General features: G+C 40.0%; 1 protein-coding gene across 2 annotated transcripts in view; it reads right to left on the bottom strand.

The window, feature by feature from the left end:
• Positions 1-5,207: 5,207 nt before the first annotated feature.
• LOC132403805 (inhibitor of nuclear factor kappa-B kinase-interacting protein-like) overlaps positions 5,208-26,406 on the bottom strand; it is a 32,328-nt gene continuing 11,129 nt past the window's right edge. The window contains exon 3 of one of the 2 annotated variants that reach the window (XM_059987505.1): positions 5,208-6,216. In XM_059987505.1, the coding sequence (XP_059843488.1) occupies positions 5,458-6,216 (759 nt within the window). In that variant the 3' untranslated portion in view covers positions 5,208-5,457. Of the gene's footprint in view, positions 6,217-19,167; positions 20,912-26,406 lie in introns of those variants that run through there. The other variant, XM_059987506.1, reaches the window with a different exon arrangement.

Raw genomic sequence — 26,406 nt, 5'->3', positions numbered from 1 at the left:
ATTAACTGTGACCCTCGTCACTGAGTCAAAAAGTCTGCAAATCGTACGTGATCTGAACACATAATTGAGAATGTGTTTGTTTTTTTTAATGTGTTTATTTTTTACTAAACACATTATTCAAGAATGCAATGCTGCTGGAGGTGTAACTTCTCAGAGACATTTGAGTTCTTGCATACGTCAAGGGAGAGGTATAAAATACCCTGCACCTCAAGTTCAAAGAAATGGAGGTGAGCACTTCCCAGTGACCTGTCAATTCTTCCTCAACCAAAATCACTGAAAATAACTATCTGTTCATTATCACATTGCTGTTGTCAGATTTTGCTACAGACTGTCCACCTGATGTTGACATTATCATTTATTTCAAAATTACTTCTCTGTTTCCAAGCCTCTTCGAGTTGAACCATATAAATTATCATAATAAGAAACCAACAGTAAATACAAGCAAAATGGGCAGATTATAAGCCAAGGATATTTTGTTGGATGAATGCTCCATCTCCCTTTCATATAAGGAACCCTGGTTTTATTTTCCCTCCAATTCCCTCTTGTAGAAAAGTAATTACCATGGACTAAAAGATCTCCTGAAGATCACAGACTATTTCGTTATAGCCTTTCCTATCAATCTTTGATTTCACTTTCCTTCTCATCGCATTGAAAATTACTCTCTTCCAATGTGGAAGTTCTAGATTGTCCCCCATCCTTTTATGTTACTGAGCTAAATCTTATGATAGGATAATCACACTTTCCCACTAAAAACATGTCTACCTTATTCACAAGCACCAGATCCAGCAATGCCCCTATGCTCAGGGCAAGATCATATTAGACAAGGAAATTCTCCTAAATTTCCCAAATTCTTTCTCGTCCAATCTCTATTCTAATCTTACCTCAATAAATATGTGGATAATTAAAGTTTTCTAGCTCATCATTCCTGTATTTCTCAGTAATTCCACTCTGAATTTTTTATATATGACTCTCATGATGGGATACCCCAAGGAGCAGTTTGATTTTCAACCCCTTGATTTCTAATTCTGCACAACAGAATTTGTCACCGATGCCACAAGAATTTTTATTTTTAATGTTACAATGTATTCTTTAATCATAAGTCAGCCCATCCCTCTTTTTCCCTTCCCTTGAAATTTTTTATCTGTGATTATTCAATACCTGGCATTTCTCACTTTTAAGCTCTGATTTGTTATTATAGCTACATTAATTTCACACACATGGTTTTGTCCACCACATGTACAATGAATTTTGAGATATCATATCCAAATAAATATGGTGTCTGCTATCCATTTTAATTTTCTAAACAGAAATGTAATTAAACAAAAGGCTAATAATAAATATATTGGACAACACCTTCCAAAAAGCTTTCAAGAGGACCACAACCTTGACACGTTTTGGAGTCTTGTGTGCCTCAATGACCCAGAGAGGTACGCTGACTGGAGTCCGAGCTTTATGCTTTTGCTCTTAGTAGAGTAACCCATGCCAAATAGGTCAAAGGGTAGAGGCCAGACTAAGAGTGGTGCACTGGGCAAACAACCCTAACTAGTAAAACAAAATTGTTACAGAAACAGCAATGAAGAATCCTTCTACATCTGTGTGTGACGTATTCCTGAGATTCCACCCGGGTCTTGCATGACTGACAGTAGTGAAAACCGACAGGAAGCTACTGATATGAAGAAGGAAGCCCTGAACGCCATCAGAGATGGAGGACCGTCATTGCAGCCCTAAATGCCAGCAGTGTAATGGGCAGTAAGTACTGTCCTAAAAGATGAAGTGTATAATATACAGAAATGCTGAAATTAAAATGAAAAGTAGATTACTAACATTAGCAGCTCAATTAAGTGGGGGGATATGTTGTCCTTTCTCTATATTTGTCATCCTTCCTAAACTTGTCCATTAGAGGCTTCTAAAAAAATAGTCGAGTCATTTTCAGGGTAACATATTGAAAATAGGTGTTGATTTGGTCAGGGATTAAGTATCTGCCATTTGTAATTGGCATTGCAAAGATGAATCACAAATATTGGCTGGAATGCTCTTGCCTAACCTGTCAAATATATTCAGTTCCTGCAGCTGAAATTAGACTGAGTTGGAACCACTACAACCTGCCTGTCATCCCTTGATAAGGCTCACTGACTCCAAAATCATGTTCACTGTTTCAAAGAGTTCCTACTTAGATACTTAAAAGGTCAAAATGAATTCAAGTAATTAAAAAAAAAGTTATGAAAGTCTTATTGAGTTAAAGGCACATTATAATACCCTTAAGTAAAACATAAATATATTGAGAAATAAAGAAACAAAACCAAAACTTGCCACTTTTTCAGGAAGATCAGTGACTTCATTGAAACTGCTTAAAGATGGGATGGGGAGGGGTTGAGATCTGCAGAAATCCTCAGTGATGGTTACAGTGGCTGCAAAGTCAAGTGCTCTGACATCTGACCTCTTGTGAGCACCCCAAAGTCAAGAAATTGGCAGTTCCTTTGGAAGAAGTGTGAAGTTGATGACTTTATTGAAGGAGGTGAAAAGTAGAATGATTTCTAAAGGAAATCAAAAGGACTTGCGAATATGTGTACTGCCCTTGTTACAAAAACCACCCATAAGCAGTAGCTCCAGCCAGTAATTATGGAAGCAATGGCTAATTAGTTTTCTTTGTGAGAGGACTGTAGTATCATTGGATGTCTTGGTAGCGTCGTGGGTAGTGAGAATCTATTACAGCTCAGGCCATTGGAGTTCGGAGTTCAACCCTGTAGGGATCTCTATGTCCTCCCCATGCTATGTGTGGGTTTCCTCTGGGTGCTCCAGTTTCATCCCACAGTCTAAAGACGTATCAGGTAGGTAGGTTAAGTAGTCATTGCAAATTGTCCCATATAGTTTATGGTTAAATCAGGGTTGATGGGGGCTGCTGGGGCGCCATGGGCAAGGGGCCTGTTCCAGGTTGTATTTCTAAGTAAGTAAATAAATATGGCTGAGAAACTTTGCTATATTTATATAAAAGTTAAATTTGCAGTACCGTGTCGATTTTTGATTTTCTTGTGCCTAAAACGTAAAAGTATGGAAGATTCACAAGAAAGGGCTGTTGATAATGAGGGTTGGGAGAATATGCTGTAGTCTAAGGAGTTTAGAAGAATGAAAATTATTACTACTGAGGAAACATCATCAACAACCTTTACATGGAGAGTATTTTTAAGATAGAAAAATTTCCAAGGCACTTCATAACAGCTTTATCAAATATATAATTAACTTGCCCTTTGTGAAAATACCAGATATACAATGACTGCGATATTTTTTCAATTACATTAAATTAAATGCATTAAAAGATACTCTTTTCAGGTTTAAGTACTTAAACAATTAAATATGAGATTGAATATATCAGTTTTAGCAGCTACACTTAAACAAGTGTATACTAAATTACATATTTTTTGAACGATAGTACAGGCAATAACTGTGCCATGATTTGTCAAAGAATATAGGGCAGTTTAGATCAATATTACCAGAAGTGTGCGACAGGTCATCCATCAGCACTTAGATTTACAGTTCTTCACCTGCTGGGTTCCAGCATTTAGCAAAATCACACTGAGAAAATAAAACAACTTTGGGCATTTTACTACAAGAGCACATCGAGGACTAAGTGAACAATCATGCTTTCATATTTCTTAATGAAATGGATGATGAAGGATGGTAAAAATCCAACCACTGTAATAAGTTAAGACACAATCATTAACAACCCTGGGTGCAGAAGCTACTCTATGAAGTTCCAAGCACACAGAAATCAAACATATAATCACAAGAGATTCTGCAGGTGGTGGAAATCTAGAGCAACACACACAAAGTGCTGGAGGAACTCAGCAAGTCAAGTAGCATCTATGGAAAGGAATAAACAGTCAACATTTTGGGCCGAGACCCTTCCTCAGGGCTGGAAAGGAATGGGGGAGACGGCAGAGCAAGAAGGCAAGGTGAGTCGAGGGAAGGAGTACAAGCTGGCAGGTGATAGGTGAAACCAGGTGGGGGGAAAGGTTGGTGTTTAGGGGAAGAGGGTTGAAGTGAGTAGCTGGGAGATGATAGGTGGAGAAGGTAAAGGGCTGAAGGAGAATGAATTTGATAGGAGTCTGGATCATGTGAGAAAGGGAAGGAGGGGTGTCAGAGAGAGGTGATAGGCAGGTGAGTAAAGGAGAAGAGGTAACAGGCAGCCAGAACAGGGAATAGAAAGGGTAGGGGATAAAAATTACTGGAAGTCATTGAAATCGATGTTCATGCCATCAGATTGGAGGCTTCACAGATGGAATATGAAGTGTTGCTCCTCCAACCAGAGAGCAGCCTCATCTTGGCAGTAAAGGAGGCCATGGACTGACATGTCAGAATGGTTTTGGAATTAAAATGGTTAGCCATAGGGAAATCCTGCTTGCTGCAGACATCAAACTCTTTTGTCTATATCTTCTCCCTACAGTTCTAACGCTAATGCTACTATTATTTCTTTAACATAACAACCTTTTATGTTATTATAACAGAAGAGAAGATTCAGGAATAAGGAGGAATTTCAGTCAGAGTTTGAGGAAATTTGGTATACCACCAAATACCCTTACAAATTATCCTAAGTGGTTGCATCACTGTTTGCTATGGAGGGGTCACTGCACAGGATCAGGAAAAGCTGCAGAAAATTGTAAACTCGGCCAGCACCATCAGGGGCGCTAGCCTTCCCAGTATTGAGAACACCTTCAAAGGGTGATGCCTCAAAAAGCCAGCGTCCATCATTAAGGACCACGTCATGCAGGATATGACTTTCTCATTGCTACCATTAAGTTACATGAGCCCGAAGACACTCAATGTTTTAGGAATATCTGCTCCATCTTGGCCATCAAATTTTGGAATGGACAATGAACCCATGTACACTACCTCACTATTATCTTTTATTCTCTCTATCTCTCTTTGCACTTATTTAAATAAATATATATATATTTATAGCTTTTTAAATTGTAAAGAATTGCATTGTACTACTGCCACAAAACATCAAATTTCATGACATATGCCAGTGATATTAAACTCGATTCTGAGTCTGATTGTGAATTTTTATGCCAGTACCTCATGGTTTTGTTTTTATGATGCCACAACACATGTCTAATTTCTAAATCAAATGTCAAAATATACTTACTAAAAGTGCTTAATTATCACCAAATAATAATCTAGGATAAACAAAATGATAGTATAAAATAATACATTTTAAAGAAACATATTTTATTCAGAAATGTATCCATACGAATATCAATGTCTGTAACAATGTTGCATACTTATTGTTTTCTCTGAGATTTTTATCATTATACATTAACATGGTAGAAAATGAAACAAATCTGCCAGATATCAGCATATTTTCAGTAATAAAAGAAAAACAAAAGCTTTTTCGATAATGCAAACTACAGACAAGTTCAAGTAATTCTGTAACTTAGCCTCTTGCTATAAAAAATACAATCATTGACCCATAGCAGTAAACTGACTTTGTCGATCTTTTGCCCCCTGATTTTCATTTGAATTTGCAGTGCAGTTAGCTATTTCTTTTCTCAAGTTGGCAATTTCCTCATTTCTTTCCCGTAAATCAGAAGAAATTTGACCAATTCTTCCAATGAGATCATTCATTTGTGGTTCTAGGAGAGAGAAATCCTTTTTTAAATTGAAAACTTTAGGTTTCAGATCATTGGCAAACATAATTGCTTTAAGAAGTTTGGCTCGACTATTTTCCAAACTAAAAAGTTTGTCGGACAGTTTATCATCTTCGGCTTTTAATTCAGTCAACTTCTTCTGCAGAAACCCAATTTTGTCCGTATTTCCAGAGACCAAATTCTTCAGTTGTGTGACTCTTTCAACACTGGATGCAATTAAGTCCCCAATGTTGTGGATGGCTGTCTTCTCTATACTTGTCACTTTGCTTTCCAATTCTTGCAAAGAATCTTTCAGTGAACTAATATCTGAATCCAGACCTGATATTCGCCGAATATCAGTTCTGACACCCGAGAGTTTTGTGGTGACATCATTTGATATTTGAACTGTACTCTTTTCTATCCTTTCTATGGTATCAGAAAGAGAAACTATTTTCTCATCCAACTCATTTCTCTTCTCAGTGATGGTGGCTGACCAAATCTTCATTTTTGTCATCTCCGTCTGCAGATTTTCCACTTGTTTTAGCAGGGAATGGTCTTTCAGTTTGTCCATAACTTCCTGTGCACTTTCACACTACAGATAGAGAAGCAAGCCATTTCAGTGGCAAAAATTAAATCTAAAAATCACTAACAAAGTATTTTTCTTTTATGTAAACACTAAGAATATACACCATCATGTCTCTCAGAAACATTCTTGCATTCAAATACATGGTACTAATTATTATTTTCACAACACCAACAATCATTCTTGCCACATAGTTCCCATATACAAAAATAAAATAAGATAAAAAATTAATTAGTTTATTGCTGGATTAATGAATGACCATATTCAGGGAACACCTTGCTTGTTCTCAGATAATCAGTCTTTAACTTCATCTGGTGGATGGCATCTGACCTCAAGGACATAATTGCAGCACCTGTACAGTACTAGATTACACACTCAGGTCTAAGGAGAAAGGGCTGGCTGATTCATAGATTCTACTTATATAAATGGTCTCTAGCTAGCAAATAATTAGATAACAATATATATTACAATCTGTAGTTACCTTTGTGGGTTGAGAGATATTAATTCTGGAAATACCAATTCAAGCATATTCTGAACAGGATTTTAAAGCATACATTTGTTCAAATGTATGTAAAATATAAATGAAGTGGGAAAAAAAAATCACAAAATTCTAAACAAGCCATTTTCCATTCTCATCTATTTTTTAGGTAGTTTTAAGTCACAATGAAAGCCTGTTTTAGGTCATAATATTCCTAGGTTACAGAATGTCAACAAACTTCACATGGAGGAAGTTTCCCATTCAAATGGATACATGCTCTTGTTTTAGTTAAAACTGGGGTCGCTAATGATTTCACTTGAACACTTCAGATTCCTTGCCACTCCAAGTCAACTGTATTGTCTCTGCAACCTGTTGGTAGTTAGTAGAGGACAAAAGTTGGGGAGAGGGTCTATGTGAGAGAGAGTGAGAGTGAGTGAGACTGTGGGGGGGGGGGGGGGAGAGAGAGAGAGAGAGAGAGAAAGAAAAATAAGAATGTACCATGACTACTGCCACCATTGACTTTGAAGGCAGAAAGTAAGAAAGCGAGAGAAAGAATTATCAATACAGAGAGCAAATTCTGAAAAATTTTGGGATGTGGTTGAGCTGAAACTGCAAAGTGTGGCGATTTGGAAAGAGATACCACACACCCAGCTGGAAGACAATAGGGCTAAATGATAGAAGCCGCCACATATTCAACTTATTTCAATAGGATACTGTTAGCAAAAACAGAAACAAATTATGTTGAATCATGTTTTGTTATTCTTTTCCCTTTGTCAGAACTCAGAACAAATCACATTGATTTTTCATTTAAATAATTGTATAACATACAATTGTATAAACAATTCTATCACTATTTAGAAATGGAAAAATTGAAAACACTCCTACAGTGTTCCACTGGTAATTGGGAATATCAACATAGCTTTTAATCGTACTTTTTGTTACACAGTACCAGCATTTTCAGTAAACTATCAGTTTCCATCTCCATGATTTCAATGTGAAATTGCAAGTTTTTAGTCAGGCGGGCTAGGATTTTTAGTTGATGTACCTGGGCTAAGGGAGTGAAACATCAATGAGTGGTGGTCTCCTGCAGTTGACTTAAGGGCACTGCTGGAGGTGAGGCAGGCAGCAATGTCAAGCTGGAAACATCTTCCTGTAAATCTCACTGAATAAATAAAATTAAAAATAAATTTGAACTTTGAACTTTGAGTAGGAGTAAACTCTAAAAAATGAGAACATTCTGCTTTCAATCTGAATCATCTTCATCATTTATGGAACTATCGTCTAGTCACTAAATGACAAAATGGGCCAAGAATCCCCAGCACAAGAGGTAGGAGAAACCACCCCCCCCCCAAATATTCATAAGTTGGAATTCTGAATTTATGGTGAAAGAAAATTTGAATTGTGAAAAGGAAGTCAACATGTAAAGGGAAAGTATCTGCAGTGTTACAGAGGAAAGAGCTGTTGAAGGGACTCCTAAATTCTCTAAACAACCTAAAGCCAGTGTGACCTCAATTGGTTGATAAACCTCATCCTGTGCTTTAAGGTATTATTTTGCCTATAATAATGTCATAAAAATAGTTCTCATGAATATAAGGGACTATCAGAAAGCTGCTTCAGTAGATGCTAATCTTTAGTCATTTTAAGGAACGGAAATGATCTATTAATCGGCTGTAAAAAGTATCAATTCACAACATTAACATTACTGTCACTCCCTTCTGGAGGATATGACATATTACACTTGGCTATTAAATTGAAGAACTCTATATGTCCAAGCACAACATCCAAACCCCAAATCAAGAAATAAAATGGAGCTCATGAGCACCAGTTTGGATTCCTGACCATTTTCCTCACCGGGGCAAACTAGAAACCCAATAAAATTGAAAAACTCTTGACTTTTGATTCCATTTCATGTTATATCTGTTATGTCCATAGCCCCCTCCTTTGTGAGAATCACAAGATCACTGTTGGGTTGGGTCAAGGGGCCCAGGAAATGAGAGAGAGACATGCAAAATGCCTTGTTTCTCCGGCGATGTAAAGCTACGGGACATGGCCATTGTCTCTTGGAGACCAATCTGTGGATTGAGCTACTATACTACGTGAACGCCCTCAGGCAAAGTGGGCTGGTTGAGGGAGAGAGTGCACACCCCCAACCTGATTGATATCTACGACCCTGCAAGTCAGGATAAAAGAGGGTCTGTAGGAACAGTCCCTCAGACGCACCAGAAGAAACATTAAGTGACCACGTAACAGCAGGAAGTCATCTGAAGGAGGCCACGTGCGTTCAATTTCGTGGCTGGAACCACGGAAAACAGCTTTCAGCTAACAGCGGGGGGAATCCGCTCCCCTGACTCAACGGATTGGCATCATAAAAGACCTGGGCAAGTTTAAACTGTATCGCTCTTAAACCCAACAACACTGCAGCTTGAACGAACTGATAGTGACTGTTATCTTTCCATCGGACAATACATTATCCCCTAGACAACGATAGAGCTATTTCTTATTGGTTATTATTATACCCGCGCTTTAGATTTAGTATTCACGACGTATATTATCTGTATGTTTGCATTAATCTTATTTTTGTGCCCTTTATCAATAAATACTTTAAAAAATAGTACCATCAGACTTCAACAGACCTCTCTATCTTTGCTGGTAAGTGATCCAGTTACGGGATTTCGTAACAAAATTGGGGTTCTCGTCTCGGGATTTGACACCAAATTGGGAGGCCAGTGAATCGGGCTTGTAAGTCCACACTTGGATCTGGTTACGCGGGTAGCCAGACGGGAAACCAGCAAAGATGGATGTGGGTGAATTTATAGAAAACCCGACTCTGGAGGCGCTAGAGGCGGCCACCAAATCAGACTTAATAAGTTTGGTGAAGGGGTTAAACCTCGCAGAGGTGAGGTTGTCAATGAAAAAGCGGGAGGTGCGAAGGGCAATAACTCAGTATTATATTGGGAAGAATGTGTTTACAGATGAGGTATTGGAAAATATCCCTGAAGAGGTACCAGCTAGTGGGACAGCTCAGTTAGAGTTGGAGAAATTAAAGTTGGAACATGCACTTCAGTTAAAGCAACTGGAGGCAGCTGAGAGAGAGAAAGAGAGGGAAAAGGCTGAGAGAGAGAAAGAGAGGGAGCTTCCGCTCCAGCTGAAGGAGTTAGAGGAGAAACGAGAGCGTGAAATTCAGTTAAAACAGCTGGAAGCAGCTGAGAAAGAGAAACAGAGGAAACATGACTTGGAGATGGAGAAGTTACAGCAGGAGCCACGAGTTCCAGGGTCAGACCGAGAGGAGCGGTTCAATGTTAGTTGAGAGTTGAGGTTAGTACCTCCGTTCGAGGAGATGGATGTTGATAGTTATTTCTTGCTTTTTGAAAAGGTGGCAGTGAATCAGAAGTGGCCCAGAGGTCAGTGGGTGGCGCTGTTACAGAGTGTGTTAAAGGGGAAGGCACAGCGGGCATATACGGCATTGGCCATGGAGGAGGGAGAAGAGGAGAGTTATGACAAAGTAAAGGCAACCATTCTCCGGAGTTATGAGCTAGTACCTGAGGCGTATAGACAAGTTTAGACATTTAAAGAAAGGGTGGAATCAGACATATACCAAGTTTGCCTATGAGAAGGGGGTACTCTTGGACCGGTGGTGCACCGCAGAGAGAGTGGAAGAGGATTATGGGCGTCTCAGGGAGTTAATACTGATTGAGGAATTTAAAGGTTGTGTTTCGGAGGATATCTGGACATATTTGAATGAGAAGCCGCATAAGTTCATCTCGGAATTTGCTAGGTTCACAGATGAATATGCCCTAACCCACAAGACAAAGTTTTCCTTGAATAAAAGTTCCCAGAGAGACCGTGGGAACGATCGAGAAAGTCCGCCGGCTGAGGCAGAGGTCCCACCAGAAGCTAGTGGTAAGGTTGAGGGGGAAAGGCCAGACAGCCAGAGATTTCCGGGCTTGACCTGTTTTAATTGTGGATGGGAGGGGGGGGGCATATTGCATCTCGGTGCTTTGCTCCGAGGAATGAGACAGGAAAAGGGACAGCAGCAGTCCCTATCGGATGTGCCGTGGTAATCAGTATATCGACAAGAGAGCCCCGGGTAGACAGAGTACGAGAAGGATCTGAGACTTGTCTGTCACACGGATCCGTGTCTGTGAGGGAGGGTGACACACCAGTTCCCGTACGGATCTGGAGAGACATGGGGGCTGAGCTGTCATTGATCAGCAGTAAGGTACTAGAGTTTGGTCGCAAGACTGGAATGGTAGCTGTGAAGGGAATAAGTAAAGGGACGGAAATGGTGCCCTTACATAGGGTCATTATGGATTGTGAGCTGGTGTCTGGACCAGTTGAAATTGGGATCAGAATTCCCGAGAACTGACGTGGATGTCCTTCTCAGTAACGATTTAGCAGGTGGTAAGGTTTGGACAGCAATAATGCCGACCCGCCAGCCGGTGAGTGTTGTGGCCCTGCCCCTAGATTCCAAGATCTACCCCGCATGCGTGGTCACTCGCAGCCTGCCGAGAGAGGCAGCTGAGAACGAGAGCAGTTTAGATCTGGCCGGTTTTGATTTGGCTGAGACGTTTCTACCGACCCTGTACCACGAGGGTTTAGAGGGTGGTAAAATGAAGAGTAGTAAAGTGAAAGAGGGTAAGGGAGCGGATGTAGATCTGCCTTTAGCGAGGAGAAAGGTCCTAGAGGCAGAAAATAAAGATGAGGAACCGATAGAGCGGTTAAGAGGTCCAGGGTTGGACATGGATGATCTGTGTGGTTTGGCAGAACTATTTGAAGAAGTTGAAACTTCTAAAGGTGTTCCCGATAATGAAATGAGGGCAGTCCTAGGTGAAAAGGATGCCTTTGCCTTGAAGAAGTCTGTTGAGTTGGCAGATGAGGTTGTTTCAGCCCGCGGGGTTGAGTTTACTCCGGAAGGGAGTTGCCCAGAGAGTACCTGAGAGGATCGGGGGAACGTAGAATTTGAAAAGGGTACGGGTATTGAAAGCCTGGAAGAGGCCAATATCCTGTTTGAATGTGTCCAAGATGGGGATGCACGTGGTACTGAACATAGTAACGGAGCTCAGAAAAAGTCTGAGGTATTTGATTCAGTGGAACGAGACGGCTGTCCTTGTGGGTCAGATAGACTTGGTTCAGTGAAGAAAGGGTTAACCTTGGTAATAGTGGGAAGTGAGAGTTCCCAGGTGTTTGTGCTCGAAGGTGTGTTGAAAGTTAATGCGGAGTTCAAAAATGGGGAGATAAATATTATCATTGAAGGAAACGGGAAATCTGTAGTTCCCAAATCGAATGAAGAAATTTTAAACCCTGCCGATCACTTACAGATTCAGCCGGAAGATGACGGGGGGGGGGGGTGGGGGGGGTGGGGGGGCCATGCTATTGTTATTCCAGAGTGTGGTGTGAAAAGGCAGAATTTGAAATGCTGCTTGAGCAAAGAGGTCGAACTGAAAACAAATAGCCTGAAGGGTCCTGACGAGAGGGCTAGCCACCTGTGTAAAATTAAAGAGTTGGGTGGAAATTCAGAAGATGGTCTAAGTTTGGGACACGGTGTTGATAAAATAATTTTACCACATTACCCAAGCTCCCCACGTGGGACCTCACCGGAAAAGAGGCGACGGTTCAGGGGGACGCCATTTTTAAATAGCAAAGCCGGTTGTACGGGATTTCGACGCAGCCTGTGAATAATAAAGACAACCCCCTTGAAGCCTGCCTGTTCAGTTTGAAAACGACCAAAAGATTTGTAGTTCCATAAACTTTGCATGGAAGCTAAGATCACACCTCCTTAGAGTTGTTGCTAAAGGAAAGAAATAAAAATAGGTGGTTATTAAATTGAAGTCTGATGCTACAAGACTTTAGTACGGTACACGATGTTAAGGTATTTAAGAAAGTGACACTGTAATCGTTAACTGTTTAGATACTGAATTGAATGTATCACTGTATTACTCAGTAGAAAAAATCTTTGGTGTTGTGTTAAATTCTAACACCCTGTAAGACTCTGTATTATTTTGTTTTTTTCCGATGGTAAAAAATGCGCTGAAGAAAGGGGGTGTTACGTCCATAGCCCCCTCCTTTGTGAGAATCGCAAGATCACTGTTGGGTTGGGTCAAGGGGCCCAGGAAATGAGAGTGGGACGTGCAAAATGCCTCGTTTCCCCGGTGATGTAAAGCTACGGACATGGCCATTGTCTCTTGGAGACCAATTTGTGGATTGAGCTACTATACTACGTGAACGCCCTCAGGCAAAGTGGGCTGGTTGAGGGAGAGATTGCACACCCCCAACCTGATTGACATCTACGACCCTGCGAGTCAGGATAAAAGAGGGTCTGTAGGAACAGTCCCTCAGATGCACCAGAAGAAACGTTAAGCGACCACGTAACAGCAGGAAGTCATCTGAAGGAGGCCACGTGCGTTCAATTTCGTGGCTGGAACCACGGAAAACAGCTTTTAGCTAACAGCGGGGGGAATCCGCTCCCCTGACTCAACGGATTGGCATCATAAAAGACCTGGGCAAGTTTAAACCGCATCGCTCTTAAACCCAACAACACTGCAGCTTGAACGAACTGATAGTGACTGTTATCTTTCCATCGGACAATACATTATCCCCTAGACAACGATAGAGCTATTTCTTATTGGTTATTATTATACCCGCGCTTTAGATAGTATTGATAATGTGTATTATCTGTATGTTTGCATTAATCTTATTTTTGTGCCCTTTATCAATAAATACTTTAAAAAATAGTACCATCAGACTTCAACGGACCTCTCTATCCTTGCTGGTAAGTGATCCAGTTACGGGATTTCGTAACATATCATTCAGTATCAGATGGATGTGCAGTGGAGATGGCTCCCCACTTTATGAAGAGAGTCTGAGATAATAATCTTGGGATGGATCATGAAACGAAACTCCCGCCTACTCCAATGAAAGAAACATCTCATGGCATTAGTCCAAGGAGGTTTTCTCTGTGAGCTCTTGTCAACAATAATCCCTCAGTTAAAGTTGGCCATTATCACATTAAGGTCTGTGGCATTTTGCTGGGGGAAACTGAATGCCACATACAATAGAGATTAGATTTCCATTGTACTTCCTTCAGGATCATCTAATTCCTCTACTTTTCACACACCGGTGGCTGTCTCCTGATTCCATCCCTCCCCTCCCCTCCCCCACCTGGCTCCAGCTGTCCATCACCACCCTCCTCACCTGCTTCCAGCTATTGTCTGCAGGCCCCTGCCCCGCCACTTCCTCTCTCCTCTCTATCTCCGCGATGCCGGACGCTTGTTTTTACTCTCGACTCTAGTCTGCAGTCTCACATGTTCTTTTTTAAAATCTATTTGCAGATGTGTTTTCTCTATTGAATTAATCTATTTTTTCTCTTAGAATGCTTACAAATGCAGAGAACACAATTTTCTGACCATACTTAGGTGAGAACTATGCAGCTACTTAGACAACTCACCATCAGCACTTAACTCCAAGTTAGTTTATAAGATATACAAATGAAAATTAACTTTATGTTACTCTTGGAGCTCCAAAGAATATACCTGGTGATAACATAAATATAGAAACACTGACATTTTATTTATCACTCACTAGTGTCTATTTCAGTTGCTATTTAGTTAGAGTGTGTCTGAATGGAAAACAGGCATCAAGTCAAATCTATCTTCTGTTTAAATTTAGTCAATGCATCTTAATGGAGGATAGATTTTCATTGTTATACCTGTTATGTTTTCTAACTTCAAAACATCAAACTAATTCAAACAAAAACACAGGAGTCCAAAATGCAGGTGTAGGTTCAAATTTACTTTAAGCAAGTCGTTTGTGAATGTATCACGTGGTAGTATGATGATGAATGCAATTCATATATTTTTATACTGTATACATCCCATAATTAGTGATTTAAACCAACAAGAATGCTTAATCAAATAATATATTTATAAACAAGATTACTCAAACATTAAATACATAATATTTGTGTTGTGCATAACACATTAATGCAGATAATTGAAGTAATCTAGAAATATCCACTAACTCAAACATAGCTGCAGTTTTTATTTAAACTATCACATTTTCTATAATATTTTCCCTCTCAATATATACATGGGGGATTGTAATGTAGTTGATTGTTGAAATGGCAGTTTGTAGGTTAACTAGGAACTGCTTACAACTGTGGTAATAATTCTGTGGGATTGTGCTAAGCTTGTGCATTATACAGAGCAAGTCCAGTAATGAACTAATAATAATCTTGTTACAGTGGAAGTTTAGTAGTCAGGATCTGCACTTTTATTTTTAATTTACAAGCAGTGAAATCCAGTGTATAATGCCAAAGTGTATTTTCCACCTCTCCTGCATTCTGGAAGGAGGAGGCGATGTTTTGGTTCAGTTCCAGATCAATGAACTGCTATGCTGATTGTATCTATAACCCTGTATTTACTTGTGAAGGTGACCAAATGCTACAATTAAAACTGAATACTAATTCTAGATTGCAAACATTAACAATTATATTTAATACTGGATTTTATTTAGCACACTAGTAACTGTGATCTTACAATAATAAATTTACCAATTTCTTAGAAACTAAAAATTTAAGAGAATTTGCAATTCTACTGTGTCTTGTGTTAAGAGACTCTACAGGCAAGATTTTTTAATATCAAGTTTATATAGTTACAGACGAAGCTTTTCATGGGTCATACAGTGCAGTAGCAAAGCCATGCCATTAAAGGGTGTTTAAAAGCATGGCATTATGGACGAACCTCTCTAAAACAGACAATTTCATTTATAGACTAAATAGTCCAGTTTGAATAAATAATTATAGCAGCATCAGCCATAATTAATAAGGCCATAAATATTCCTCTAGAGAACAATCTGGATAAATCTATATTTAGACATCTATAGTGGACAAGTAAAAACTGGAAGTACTCTGCAGGTGAGGCTACATCTGTAGAAAGAGAAACAGGTTTAACTTTTCAGGTTGAGTACCCTTCATCAGAATTTTAGCACTCTACATTTTCCACAGCAGATCGCTCCCTCTGTGATTCCCTTGTCCCACTCATCCCTCCCTACTATTCTCCCTCCTGGTGCCGAACCCTTCAAGCGGCAGAAGTGCAATACCTGTCCATTCACCTGCTTCCTCACTTCCATTCAAGGCCCCAAAGTGAGGCAACACTTCACCTCAGAACCTGTTGGGGTCAGCCACTATATGCAGTCCTCATCTGTCAAGCACCTCATCTCCATCCACAAAAAGCGGGAGTTCCTGGAGGGAACTTTTTAATTCCTATCCATGTCAGTCCATGGCCTGCCCTTCTGCCACTACAAGGCCATTCTTAGGGTGAAGGAGCAACACTTCATATTCTGTCTAGGTAGCCTCCAACCTGATGGGAATAAGTATTGATTTCTCCAACTTCATGTAATTTTTTTCACTCTCCCCCTTTTCCTCTTCTTCAATTCCCCCCTCTGGCATCTTACATTTTCTCCTCACCTGCCATCACCTCCCCCCGGTACCCCTTCTCCTCCTCTTTCTCCCATGATCTACTCTCCTGTCAGATTCTTTCTTCTCCAGCCCTTTACTATTTCCAAGTATTTTTCCCAGATTCTTATTTCACCTTCCCCCACCTTCCCCACCCACCTGGCTTCACTTTTCACTTGTCTCCTTCCCCTACCCCACCTTCTTATTCTGGCATCTTTCCCAGCACTTATGAGGGGTCTCGGGCCAAAATGTTGACCGCTTATTCATTTCCATGGATGCTGCCTGACCCGTTTATCTCCACCAGCAGTATGTGGGTGTTGCTCTCGAATTTCAGCCTCTGTAGATCGTTTAAAAATCTATACTGATTTGGATGCAAGTTTCATTACTAAATAAACAAAGTAATTTGTACTATCACAAATTATTACTATGAAGTCTGCTCAACTATTGTTCATGCTGCCTACATTTCAAAATATTAATGCATTCAGGCAGATGGGAGTCTGCAGCTGTGGTTGGCTGCTCATCTAGGAGAAGGAAAACTCTGATCTGAAACCTTCATTGCCTTGCCCACTGATGGGGAAGGTTTTGGGAATAAACCAACAGGAAAAATCTGGGGCTGCAGTCCCTAAGGAAGTCCAACATTGAGTTCAATGCTGCCTGACAACTTCTGCAATGCTGCTGGTGCCACAGTGCATCGGTCTCTGTTGCTCCTTTGGATTCACCAGTTGCGTGGAGAGGAGGAGCCTGTGACATGGGCAACAGCTTGCTCTCCATATTGTACTGCATGGGTCTGCATATCGTGTACTATAGACAGCTAGGATGCAATATCCGTGGTTGACTATGCCTCAAAAAACATTATTCCAGTTCAACTCTTTTTAAAACTTTACTAGGTGGAATTAGCTCGTGACAACAACTTTACTTAGTGATTAGTTAGAAGATCCCTCACACTGGCACAAAGAATGTCACCATATAATTGTAATGCCAGTATAAATAGCAATGGGGAGAGGGAGTGGGGGGGGGGGGGGGCAGAAACACAACAGACAACTCTATACTGACTCTGTAATGTACCCAGACAATAAAGAAAGTTTTCTATGTGTCTTCTCCAGGAATTCTTACTGATTTATGCCATTAAAAAAAAACATTGCTTGTCATGTCAAATTAATTATTTTTTTATTATAATATTGATAATGAGAAGTAAATTAATACATTTTTTAAGAAAGGTTGGACAGAAATGACAAAACTAGAGTGCAACAAAGTGATCAATTGCAAGTAATATACCTGCCATATTTTGGTTCATTACCAATGTTTATGAAATCTGACATTAAGATTACTAAACTGTTTCCTTAATTTAAAAGAGCAATAAAAAAGATTACTCATTTCTAATTCAAAATTAGTTCAGTGTGAGGCATGCAGAATCATTGATCCATGATCGTTTATGAAGACAGAAAGAAATTTAATAGTTTTTTCAGTGAAAAATCATAGTCACTTACTCCAGAGTTAAATTCTTTTTAATATAAAAGAAATATCAGGAACGCTCAGCACGTTACAAAGGGGCAGAGTGTGGAAGATTCACCAGCTCAGGTCAATGACTAAACCCATTGTGTTTAAAAGCACATTTTTTCAAATATCCAAGGACTACAATTTTTTTTCTTAATCGGTTACAGAGTAAATATTACCCAAAATATCATTATGATAAAACCCATTTAGCACCTTCCATTTGAAAGAGAATCTATGAGGGATTTAAGAAATTTGAGATTTTTATTCTATTTTATCAATACTGGAAATGTTCCAATCAAATATAGGTGAAGAATCTATCAAATCCAGCTTCATCCGTGGCAGATCTCTGTTTTTCAATTTCACAAAAATCATGGTTGCAGGTCTAGATATACAAAAACAAGATATTGCTGATGTTGGAGATCTTAAATAAATCCAGAAAATGCTGGAAACGAATCAGCAATTAAAATAGAATCTCCAAGGCAAGAAAAGAAAATTTCAAATCAGTGATCTTTTATCTGACAGAAGGCAAGCTTCAGATGGCAGAAAAAATGGGGAGCGAGTGGAGACCTAAAGGGGTAAGTCTGACATAGCATAAAGGACTGAATGATAAAACAAATGAGCGTGGAAGGTAAGAGTGTTGTCTCAAGTTTCCAGGGATACGTAAATGCAGCAATTACTATATCTCTAAAAGTAAAATGTCTGAAATCCCAATTATGTGCAATTATTGTAACTGATATTAAGCCCCAGAATGCTGAAAAGCACAAGGTTGGAAGAGGATAGGAGGCTGGTTAAGTCAGAAAAAACTTGGAACAGAGAACAGTACAGGCCCTTCAGCCCATCATGATGTGTCAATATATTAACTTATTCCAAGATTAATCTGACCCAGGGATTCCCAACTTGGGAACAACTGACTCCTTGGTTAATGGTAGGGGCCTATGGCATAAAAAAAAGGTAGCATACTCCTGGCCAAAACTTTCCTCCCACAGCCTTACATTTTTCTTTCATCCAAGTGCCTGAATTAGAGTCTCTTAGATAAAGGAGAGTAAAAAAATGAGATGAAAAATTAAAGTTTATTGATCAGATTCTTGTACATGTACTCCTTTTGATTACACTCATCACTATCCAAACTTTCTCTACCTTAGGACTCCACCTAGCTCTATCTGCCTCCCACCGTATTTCCCCTTATCTGCGTCCACCTGTCATCCACCTCCCTGTGTCCCCCAACTTCACCCCTTCCCTCTCCCATTTGCCTTTATCTGCCTGTCATCCTTACACCCCTTCTTGATCTAACTTTCACCTAATAGCCCGACTCACACCTTTCACTTTGCTCTTTACACTATCTTCCTGCTCCACCCTCAGTCCTGCTGCAGGAACTCGAACCGAAACACTCAAAATTCCTTTCCCACCACTGATGCCGCTCACCCTCCTGTGCCATGTGAAAGGCTGCAACTTCGAGTGAGTTATGAGTTAAAAAAGGCATATAATATTCAAATGGAAGAACATTATCACTGATAGATGATCACTGATACAGAATCTATTCAAAGTTCAAAGCACATTTATTATCAAAATATGTATACATTATATAACCTTGAGATTTGTCTCCTTACAGGCATCCACAAAACAAAGAAGCCCAAAAAAACCCATTAAAAAAAAAGAAGACCCAATGTGCAGAGAGAAAAATCAAATCGTACAAGCAATAAAAGTAAGCAAACAGCATTCAGAACAAAAGTGAGTCTGTAGACAGGAAGCCCCGAGCAGCCAGAGCAGGCCACAGCCTCGGCCTCAGTTCGGCATAGAGCTGAGTAAACGCTGCCAAGCACCAAGCTGAACCCCAGTCGAACCCTCACCTCTGGTCCCAACAACCTGCCTTTTCAATCCACCTGGCCTGGCATTTAAGTCATCCGAATACCAGGTCATTCCTCACACTTTTCATTGTGTGTGAAAGCATTTTTGTTAATTACTTGTGCAGAGCATCTAACACTGGAAGTGAAAAAACAAAACAAGTGGCCTAAAGTGCACCACAAAGATATGTTAATCATAGCAGCTCTGACTCACTGCAGCCACCCCTCCATCATTATATACAACATTCCTTTTGCATTCTTTCCCAAAAACAAACTTTTCTGTAAAAAACAAGTCTGATAGATAGGATTTGCAGTAAGTGAAGCAGAATCAACCATTCATGTCCATAACCTTCGCCTGTAATGCTTCTCAATCAAAAATATAATTTAAAAACCTTAATGACTGCATGATCTTTAATTATGCGTTCAAAGACAATGAACATCAATACTGTCTCCTGTTGATTATTTGCAGAAGTCGGGTGCAATCTTCATTTGTACTCTAAGCAAACATGGAACATAATGTTGTTCATCTTGTGGAAAACAGGAATGGTTTGTCCTTTCAGTTATCAGCAGATTATGACTATTTAACAGCACATAGCAAAGATGATTAAGTTTGCATTGACAGAATATTGCTTTCCTGCTCAAAGTGCAACATTAAATTTAACTGTGGAACGATTCTTCTTTCTCACATCTTGTTACATTCTATGACAGAATCCTTCACAGCATTATTGAGCTTTAATAAGCAGAGTCAGACTGCAATAATTCCAGTTGTTTTTTTATATCTAGTATCTCAGTTATGACTTTGAGCATATTGTCTTCCAAATTAAACATCTGAACGGTCATGTCATCCATTTTCTTTTCTGTGGTTAGAAGGTCTCTGGTCACCTTGAGGAGGGAGTGGACCCCATTATCAATTATTGGAAGTGCTTCTTCGCATTCCTTAAACTTTGCTTCAAATTCAGTCAGTTTTTCCATGAACTCCATATCCTTTGAGATCAGACTCCGCTGTTGTTCAGCTAGGCCCTCGATACTCTTTGTATTCCAGCTTGCTTCTTCGTCCAGGCCACCCAAATCTTCTTCCTCTTGTTCTTTGATTGCTCTTGTATTTCCCAAAGTACTAACTCCTAATTCTTCCATCTTTTCATTGAGTTCCTTCATGCCTTGTTCGACAGTATTAATTTCCAATTTAATGTTATTGTGCATGTTCTTTGACTCTGACTTCAGGTTTGCAATCTCGCTGTTTATTTCATTTAAGCTTCGTTTCCAAGTATCTGAAATATTTTGGAAGTTTTTGTTGACGTTCTGCATTTTTCTTGCTATTGTCTGTTCTTTATTTTGTAAGCTATTCATACTGCCTCGCAACTCTGACATCTCCTGTTCAAAGAAAGTCACGACCGAACTAGATGACAGGGCTTTCTGCAGGACTTCTTCTGATAATTCCAGCTGCATCCACAACACAAAACAAGTGCAAATCTGCTTAATCATCCATACAAGTTTGGCCAACATCACTCTCAAATAATTAGTAAGTGCACGTATAGTCAATCTCCATGCCACTATTTCAAAAAGAAAATTATTTTTTAAAGTGGAATGCATGATATCAGTTAAGAAATTCATTGAGGTTCATGAATTTTAAGAATACACTAGAAGTTTGAAATGTAGAATTGTCTTATCTCCATAATTCAGGTGAACAACAGTCTTCTGATGTCTAAGATAGGCAAGCTACCTCTCTCCAGCAACAACCCTCAGGTAGATCCTAGGATAACTGGATGAGGGGCAAAAGCTGGTTAATAGCAAGTCACATGTGCAAGTAGGTAAGAGAACAGTTCTTGAGCTTTTCATAGTAGCTTCAAGCAACACACAATCAATAAATGTACACACCAAAAAGAATGAGCACAGTTTTAGTGCCGAGAATTTTTAAATGGATGAACGTTAGTGGTGGGAATAGGCCATATAGTCCCTTGAACTTCCTCTGTTTTTCCACAAGATCATGACCATTTCCCTTTCCTGTCCTTTTATCACTTGATTCTATTAAATCCAGAAATTTTTCAATCACTGTTTTGCATGCTATCAATGACTGGGTCATTTAAAGATTTACCATGTTTAACTGAAGAAATTTCCCTTCATTTTGGTCCCACATGACCTACCCCTTAATTTGAGACTGTGACCCGATGTTCTGGACCTCTTAACAGGAGCAACACACTCCACAAATACTCTAAGAAGGAGATCACTTCTCAGTCTTCTACCTTCAAAAGAACAGAAGCCTCATCTACTGAATCTCCCTCATATGATAGACCTGTCACCCCAGAAAACAGTCTGCTGATTCTTCACTACACTATCTCTAAAACAGGGGCTCCCAACTTGAGGTCCACAGACCCTTCGCGGAAAGGTAACGGCCCATGGCATAAAAAAGGTTGGGAACCCCTGATCTAAAACAACTTTCTGTTAAAAGATAAAAGTCCAAACTTTGACACGATTCTTAGGGAGTGGTTTCACTAAATGCCCCAGATAATTGTACTCTTTACTCTTTTACTCAAATCCACTAGCACCTTATCAGTTTGCCTTTTTTAAAATAATTTGCTCTGTCTGTATTTTAGCTTTCAATGACATCTATACAAAGACACACAGCTCCCTTTGAACATCATCTTATCAACATGATACCAATGTGCAGGTAACACATTGTACTCCAAGTTGTTGTGTATTCATTTAATAAGTCACCATATGATTTTTGAAGCAGTGATCTATAGAATAAAGACTGCAATGCTCACAAAATCTATGTAAGTCTACAATGAGAAGTAATCCTGGGGAAAGCTGTAACAGAGTGCTGTTGTCCACAGAAGGCTCCTGACCTAATATTTGGAGAAAAAAGATCATACAATTTTGCATAAATAAATACTATTGCAAAATCATTTTATTTGTTTGTTCATGGGTGAGGTGACAATTTATTTATTTATTTATCTATCCGTTTACTGAGATATAGGGAGGAGTAGGCCCTTCCGGCCTTTGAGCCATGCCACCCAGCAATCCTCCAATTTAATCCTAGCCTAATCCCGGGACAATTTACAAAGACCAACCAGTGCGTCTTTGGACCTACCAACCTATGGACTGTGGTTAGAGATCGGAGTGGTTATGGGGAGATCGCACAAACTCCTTACAGGCAGTGGCAGGAATTAATCCTGGTCATCTGCACAGTAAAGTGTGGTGTACTACACTGCCTTGCCACCCCCATCCACTTATTGTCCGTCCATTACTAACCCCAAGCAAAAAAGCTTCTTCAGCCATTTTAGAATCAACACCATACTCAGATCTGTCTGAAGTTACATGTATGCAGACCAAATAGATTTCCATCCCTGAATGATATGAGTGAACTATATGGGTTTCCTATAATCTGTAGAATTTTATAGTTATTGAAAAAAGCCTTTTCCTTGAATTAAATTCCAAAGGTGCCATAGTCATCTATCTTATTACAGGCTACTGGAAAATTATCTTTAGAACATGAAGAAAGTCTTGGCTTACAGCATAAGAAAACCAGCAGTAACGTGTTTGTTGCATGGAAAAATACTGTAAAAGAAAACAGAATTGTACAGCAACACACATAAAACACTGGAGGTACTCAGCAGGTCAATCAGCATCTACGGAAATTAATAAACAGTTGACATGTCGGGCCAACACCCCTCACCGTGACTGGAGAGGAAGGCGGAAGATGCCGAAATAAAATGGTGGAGAGAGGGAAGGAGGGCAAGCTAGATCGTCAGGGGCAAGCACACAAAATGCTGGAGGAACTCAGCAGGCTAGGTAGCATCTATGGAAAAGAGTAAACAGTTGACGTTTCAGGCTGAGACTCTTCATCAGGACCGGAAAAAAGATGAGAAGTTAGATGACAGGCGAAGTAGAGCTCTGGATGCAGAGGCTGATGGACTGGTGGGTGATGAAAATAGGAGCTCTATCCCTATTAAGGCATCAGGAAGACAGGTGAGCATGAATGGAGTAGATGTAGGTGAGGGCTGCATGAACGGTAGAGAAAGAGAAACTTTGTTCTTTGAAGAAGGAAGATATCTCTGTTGTTCTGGAAAGGAAAACTTCATCCTAGGAATAGATGCGGCAGAGACAAAGTAACTGAGAAAAGGGAATGGCATTTTTATAGGAGACTGGGTGGGAAGAGGTAGCCATGGTAATCGGTAGGTTAATAAAATATGTTGGTAGACAGTTTATCTCCAGAGATGGAGGGCGAGAGATCTAGAAAGGGGAGTGAGGTATCAGAAAGGGAGCAAGTGAATATAAGGGCAGGGTGGAAGTTGGAGGCAAGGTTGATGAAATTGACAAGGTTAACATGGGTGCATGAAGCAGCACCAATAGAATTGTCTACGTAGTATAGGAAGAGTTGGGGAGCATTACCAGGGAAGGCTTAACACATGGATTGTTGTCCATAGCCAATGAAAAGGCAGGCATGGACCCATGTGGATGCCCATGGCTACCCTTGAGTTTAGAAAAAGTAGGAGGAGCTAAAGGAGAAATTGTTGAGGGTGAGAACTAGTTTCACCAAATGGAAGAGGGTGGTGGTGGATCTGTTGGGTTTTTTGTTGAGAAAGAAGTGCAGAGCTTTAGGCCTTCTCAGTGAGGGATACAGGTACATAGAGACTAGACATCCATGGTAAAAACCGAACAGTTTTTTTTGGTTGTTTAAGGTTAAATCAGAGTACAGGCAGTCCCAAGATTACAAATGAATTCCGTTCCTGAGTCCATCTTTACGTCGGATTTGTATGTAAGTTGGAACAGGTACATCCGGTATTATTTAGCATCAGGTAGTCAAATGTTTGTCTTAGTATATAGCGTATATTTTATCTTTCTATGCATATAAAACACTTAAGAAATGTTTGTATTTCAATAATTAAATCACCTCATTGCTTAGTAATAATTGTAGCTTACATCGGGGTAGGGCCTTTCACATGCTCCATTATTCTCACTTTATCCTTTAAAATTGTTCCAATCGTTTTCTGACTGCAGCCTAACGTTTTTCCAATGACCGATGGTGTTTCACCTCTTTCCGATCGCTTTATTACTTCCACTTTATTTTCAATCGTGATCGATTTCTGTCAACGGAACAGAAGCACTGCGGATTCAGCAGCAGCCCCGGGCGGCAGGTCCCAAGCTCCTCCGGGTCCTAAAGTCCACCCGCACTGAGACAGATTAAATGGGACAAGTGGGGTCGATGCTGACTGGAAAAGGGGGATCAGGGTGAATCTTGCTAAGAAAAATTTAAGCCAAATGCAAAGTTACACACTCAACACAGTGTTAATGGCAACGTGATCTGACTTAAAATGGCAGATGCTGACAAATTTTTAATATAATGGGCTTTATGGCAGGCCGTTTGTAAGTACGAGTTGTTTGTACGTCGGACGTTCGTAACTTGGGTACTGCCTGTATTTAAAAAATGATTATATTATAAAGAATCCAGCAAAAGTCATAACTACAGTTGAAAACCTGAAGAGAGAAAGAATTATCTCAGACTATAACGATCAAAGCAAGAATAGTGACCCACAGAGTTGAACCTCCTCTCAAACAGAGATTAATGTTTTAAATTATGACACTTACTACACTTCACAGGGAAATTAGGAAGGTTATAAGAAAGCATGAAGTTGTTTTGGCAAACAAGGTGAAAGAGACGCCCAAAAGCTTCTACAGAGATATTAAAAGCAGAAAGGATAGCAAGGGACAAATTGGACAACTTATAGATCAACGTGGCCATCTATGCATGGAACTGAAAGAGATGTGTAAGATCCTTAATAGAGCTTTTACTCAAAAGACGGTCACAGGGTCTACAGAACTAAAGCATAAGGGTAGAGTTCATGACCATACCAGGATTACAGAAGAGGAGGTGCTTTGCTGTCTCGAGGCGAATTAGGGTGCATAGGTCCCCTTGGACCTTGAGGGAGGGTAGTGCAGAAACTACGGAGGCCCTGGCAGAGGTAACACAGGGTGGCGTGGTAGCGTAGTGGTTAGCACAACGCTTTACAGCACCAGTGACCGGGTTCAATTCCCACCACCGCCTGTGAGGAATTTGTATATTCTCCTCGTGACTGTGTGGGTTTTCTGCGGATGCTCCATGGTCCAAACACATACCGGTTGCTAGGTTAATTGGTCATTGTAAATTGCCCCATGATTAGGTGAGGGTTAAATCGGGAGTTGCTGGGTGGCGCAGTTCAAGGGGGTAAAAGGGCCTACTCTGTGCTGCATCTCAATAAATAAATAAAGAAGGTATTTGAAACATCCTGAGCCAAGTTGAGGTGTGAGCAAACCAGAGGCCAGACAATGTTCTGTTATTCAAGAAAGGCTCCAAGAATAAGCCAGAAAATTATAGACCAATGAGCCTAACACCAGTAGTGGATAAATTATTGGAAGATAAGTTAAGGAACATATCATAGGGCCTGATTAGTGATATTCAACATAGGTTTGTGCATGGTATATCATGTCTAGCCAATTGTGCCTTTTTTTAAGGAGGTTACCAAGAAAATTGATCAAGGAAAGGCAGGAAACATTGTCTGCACGGACTCTCGAAGGACCTTTGACAAAGTCCCACATAGAAGGCTGATCTAGAAGGTTCAGTCACTTGGCATTGAGGATGAAGCAGTAAATTGGATCCAACATTGGCTTAGTGGGAGAACTCAGATTCTGGTAGTAGATAGTTGCCTCTCTGATGGAGTCTTATGACTAGTGGTGTGCCGCAGGGCTCGGTGCCATGTTATTCATATTAATAATTTGGATGATAATGTGGTAAACAGGATAAACAAATGTGCGATAACACCAAAATTAATGGTGTGGTGGACATTGAAGAAGGCTATCAGAACTTGCAGCGGGATCTGGATTACCTTGAAAAATGGCAGATGGACTTTAATGCAGGCAAACTGTAATGTATTTTGAGAGGACAAACCAGGGCAGGCCTT

This window comes from Hypanus sabinus, chromosome 13 (assembly GCF_030144855.1).
Source record: "Hypanus sabinus isolate sHypSab1 chromosome 13, sHypSab1.hap1, whole genome shotgun sequence".
NCBI classification, from domain to species: domain Eukaryota; kingdom Metazoa; phylum Chordata; class Chondrichthyes; order Myliobatiformes; family Dasyatidae; genus Hypanus; species Hypanus sabinus.
This window is presented reverse-complemented; position numbering and strand designations above follow the sequence as displayed.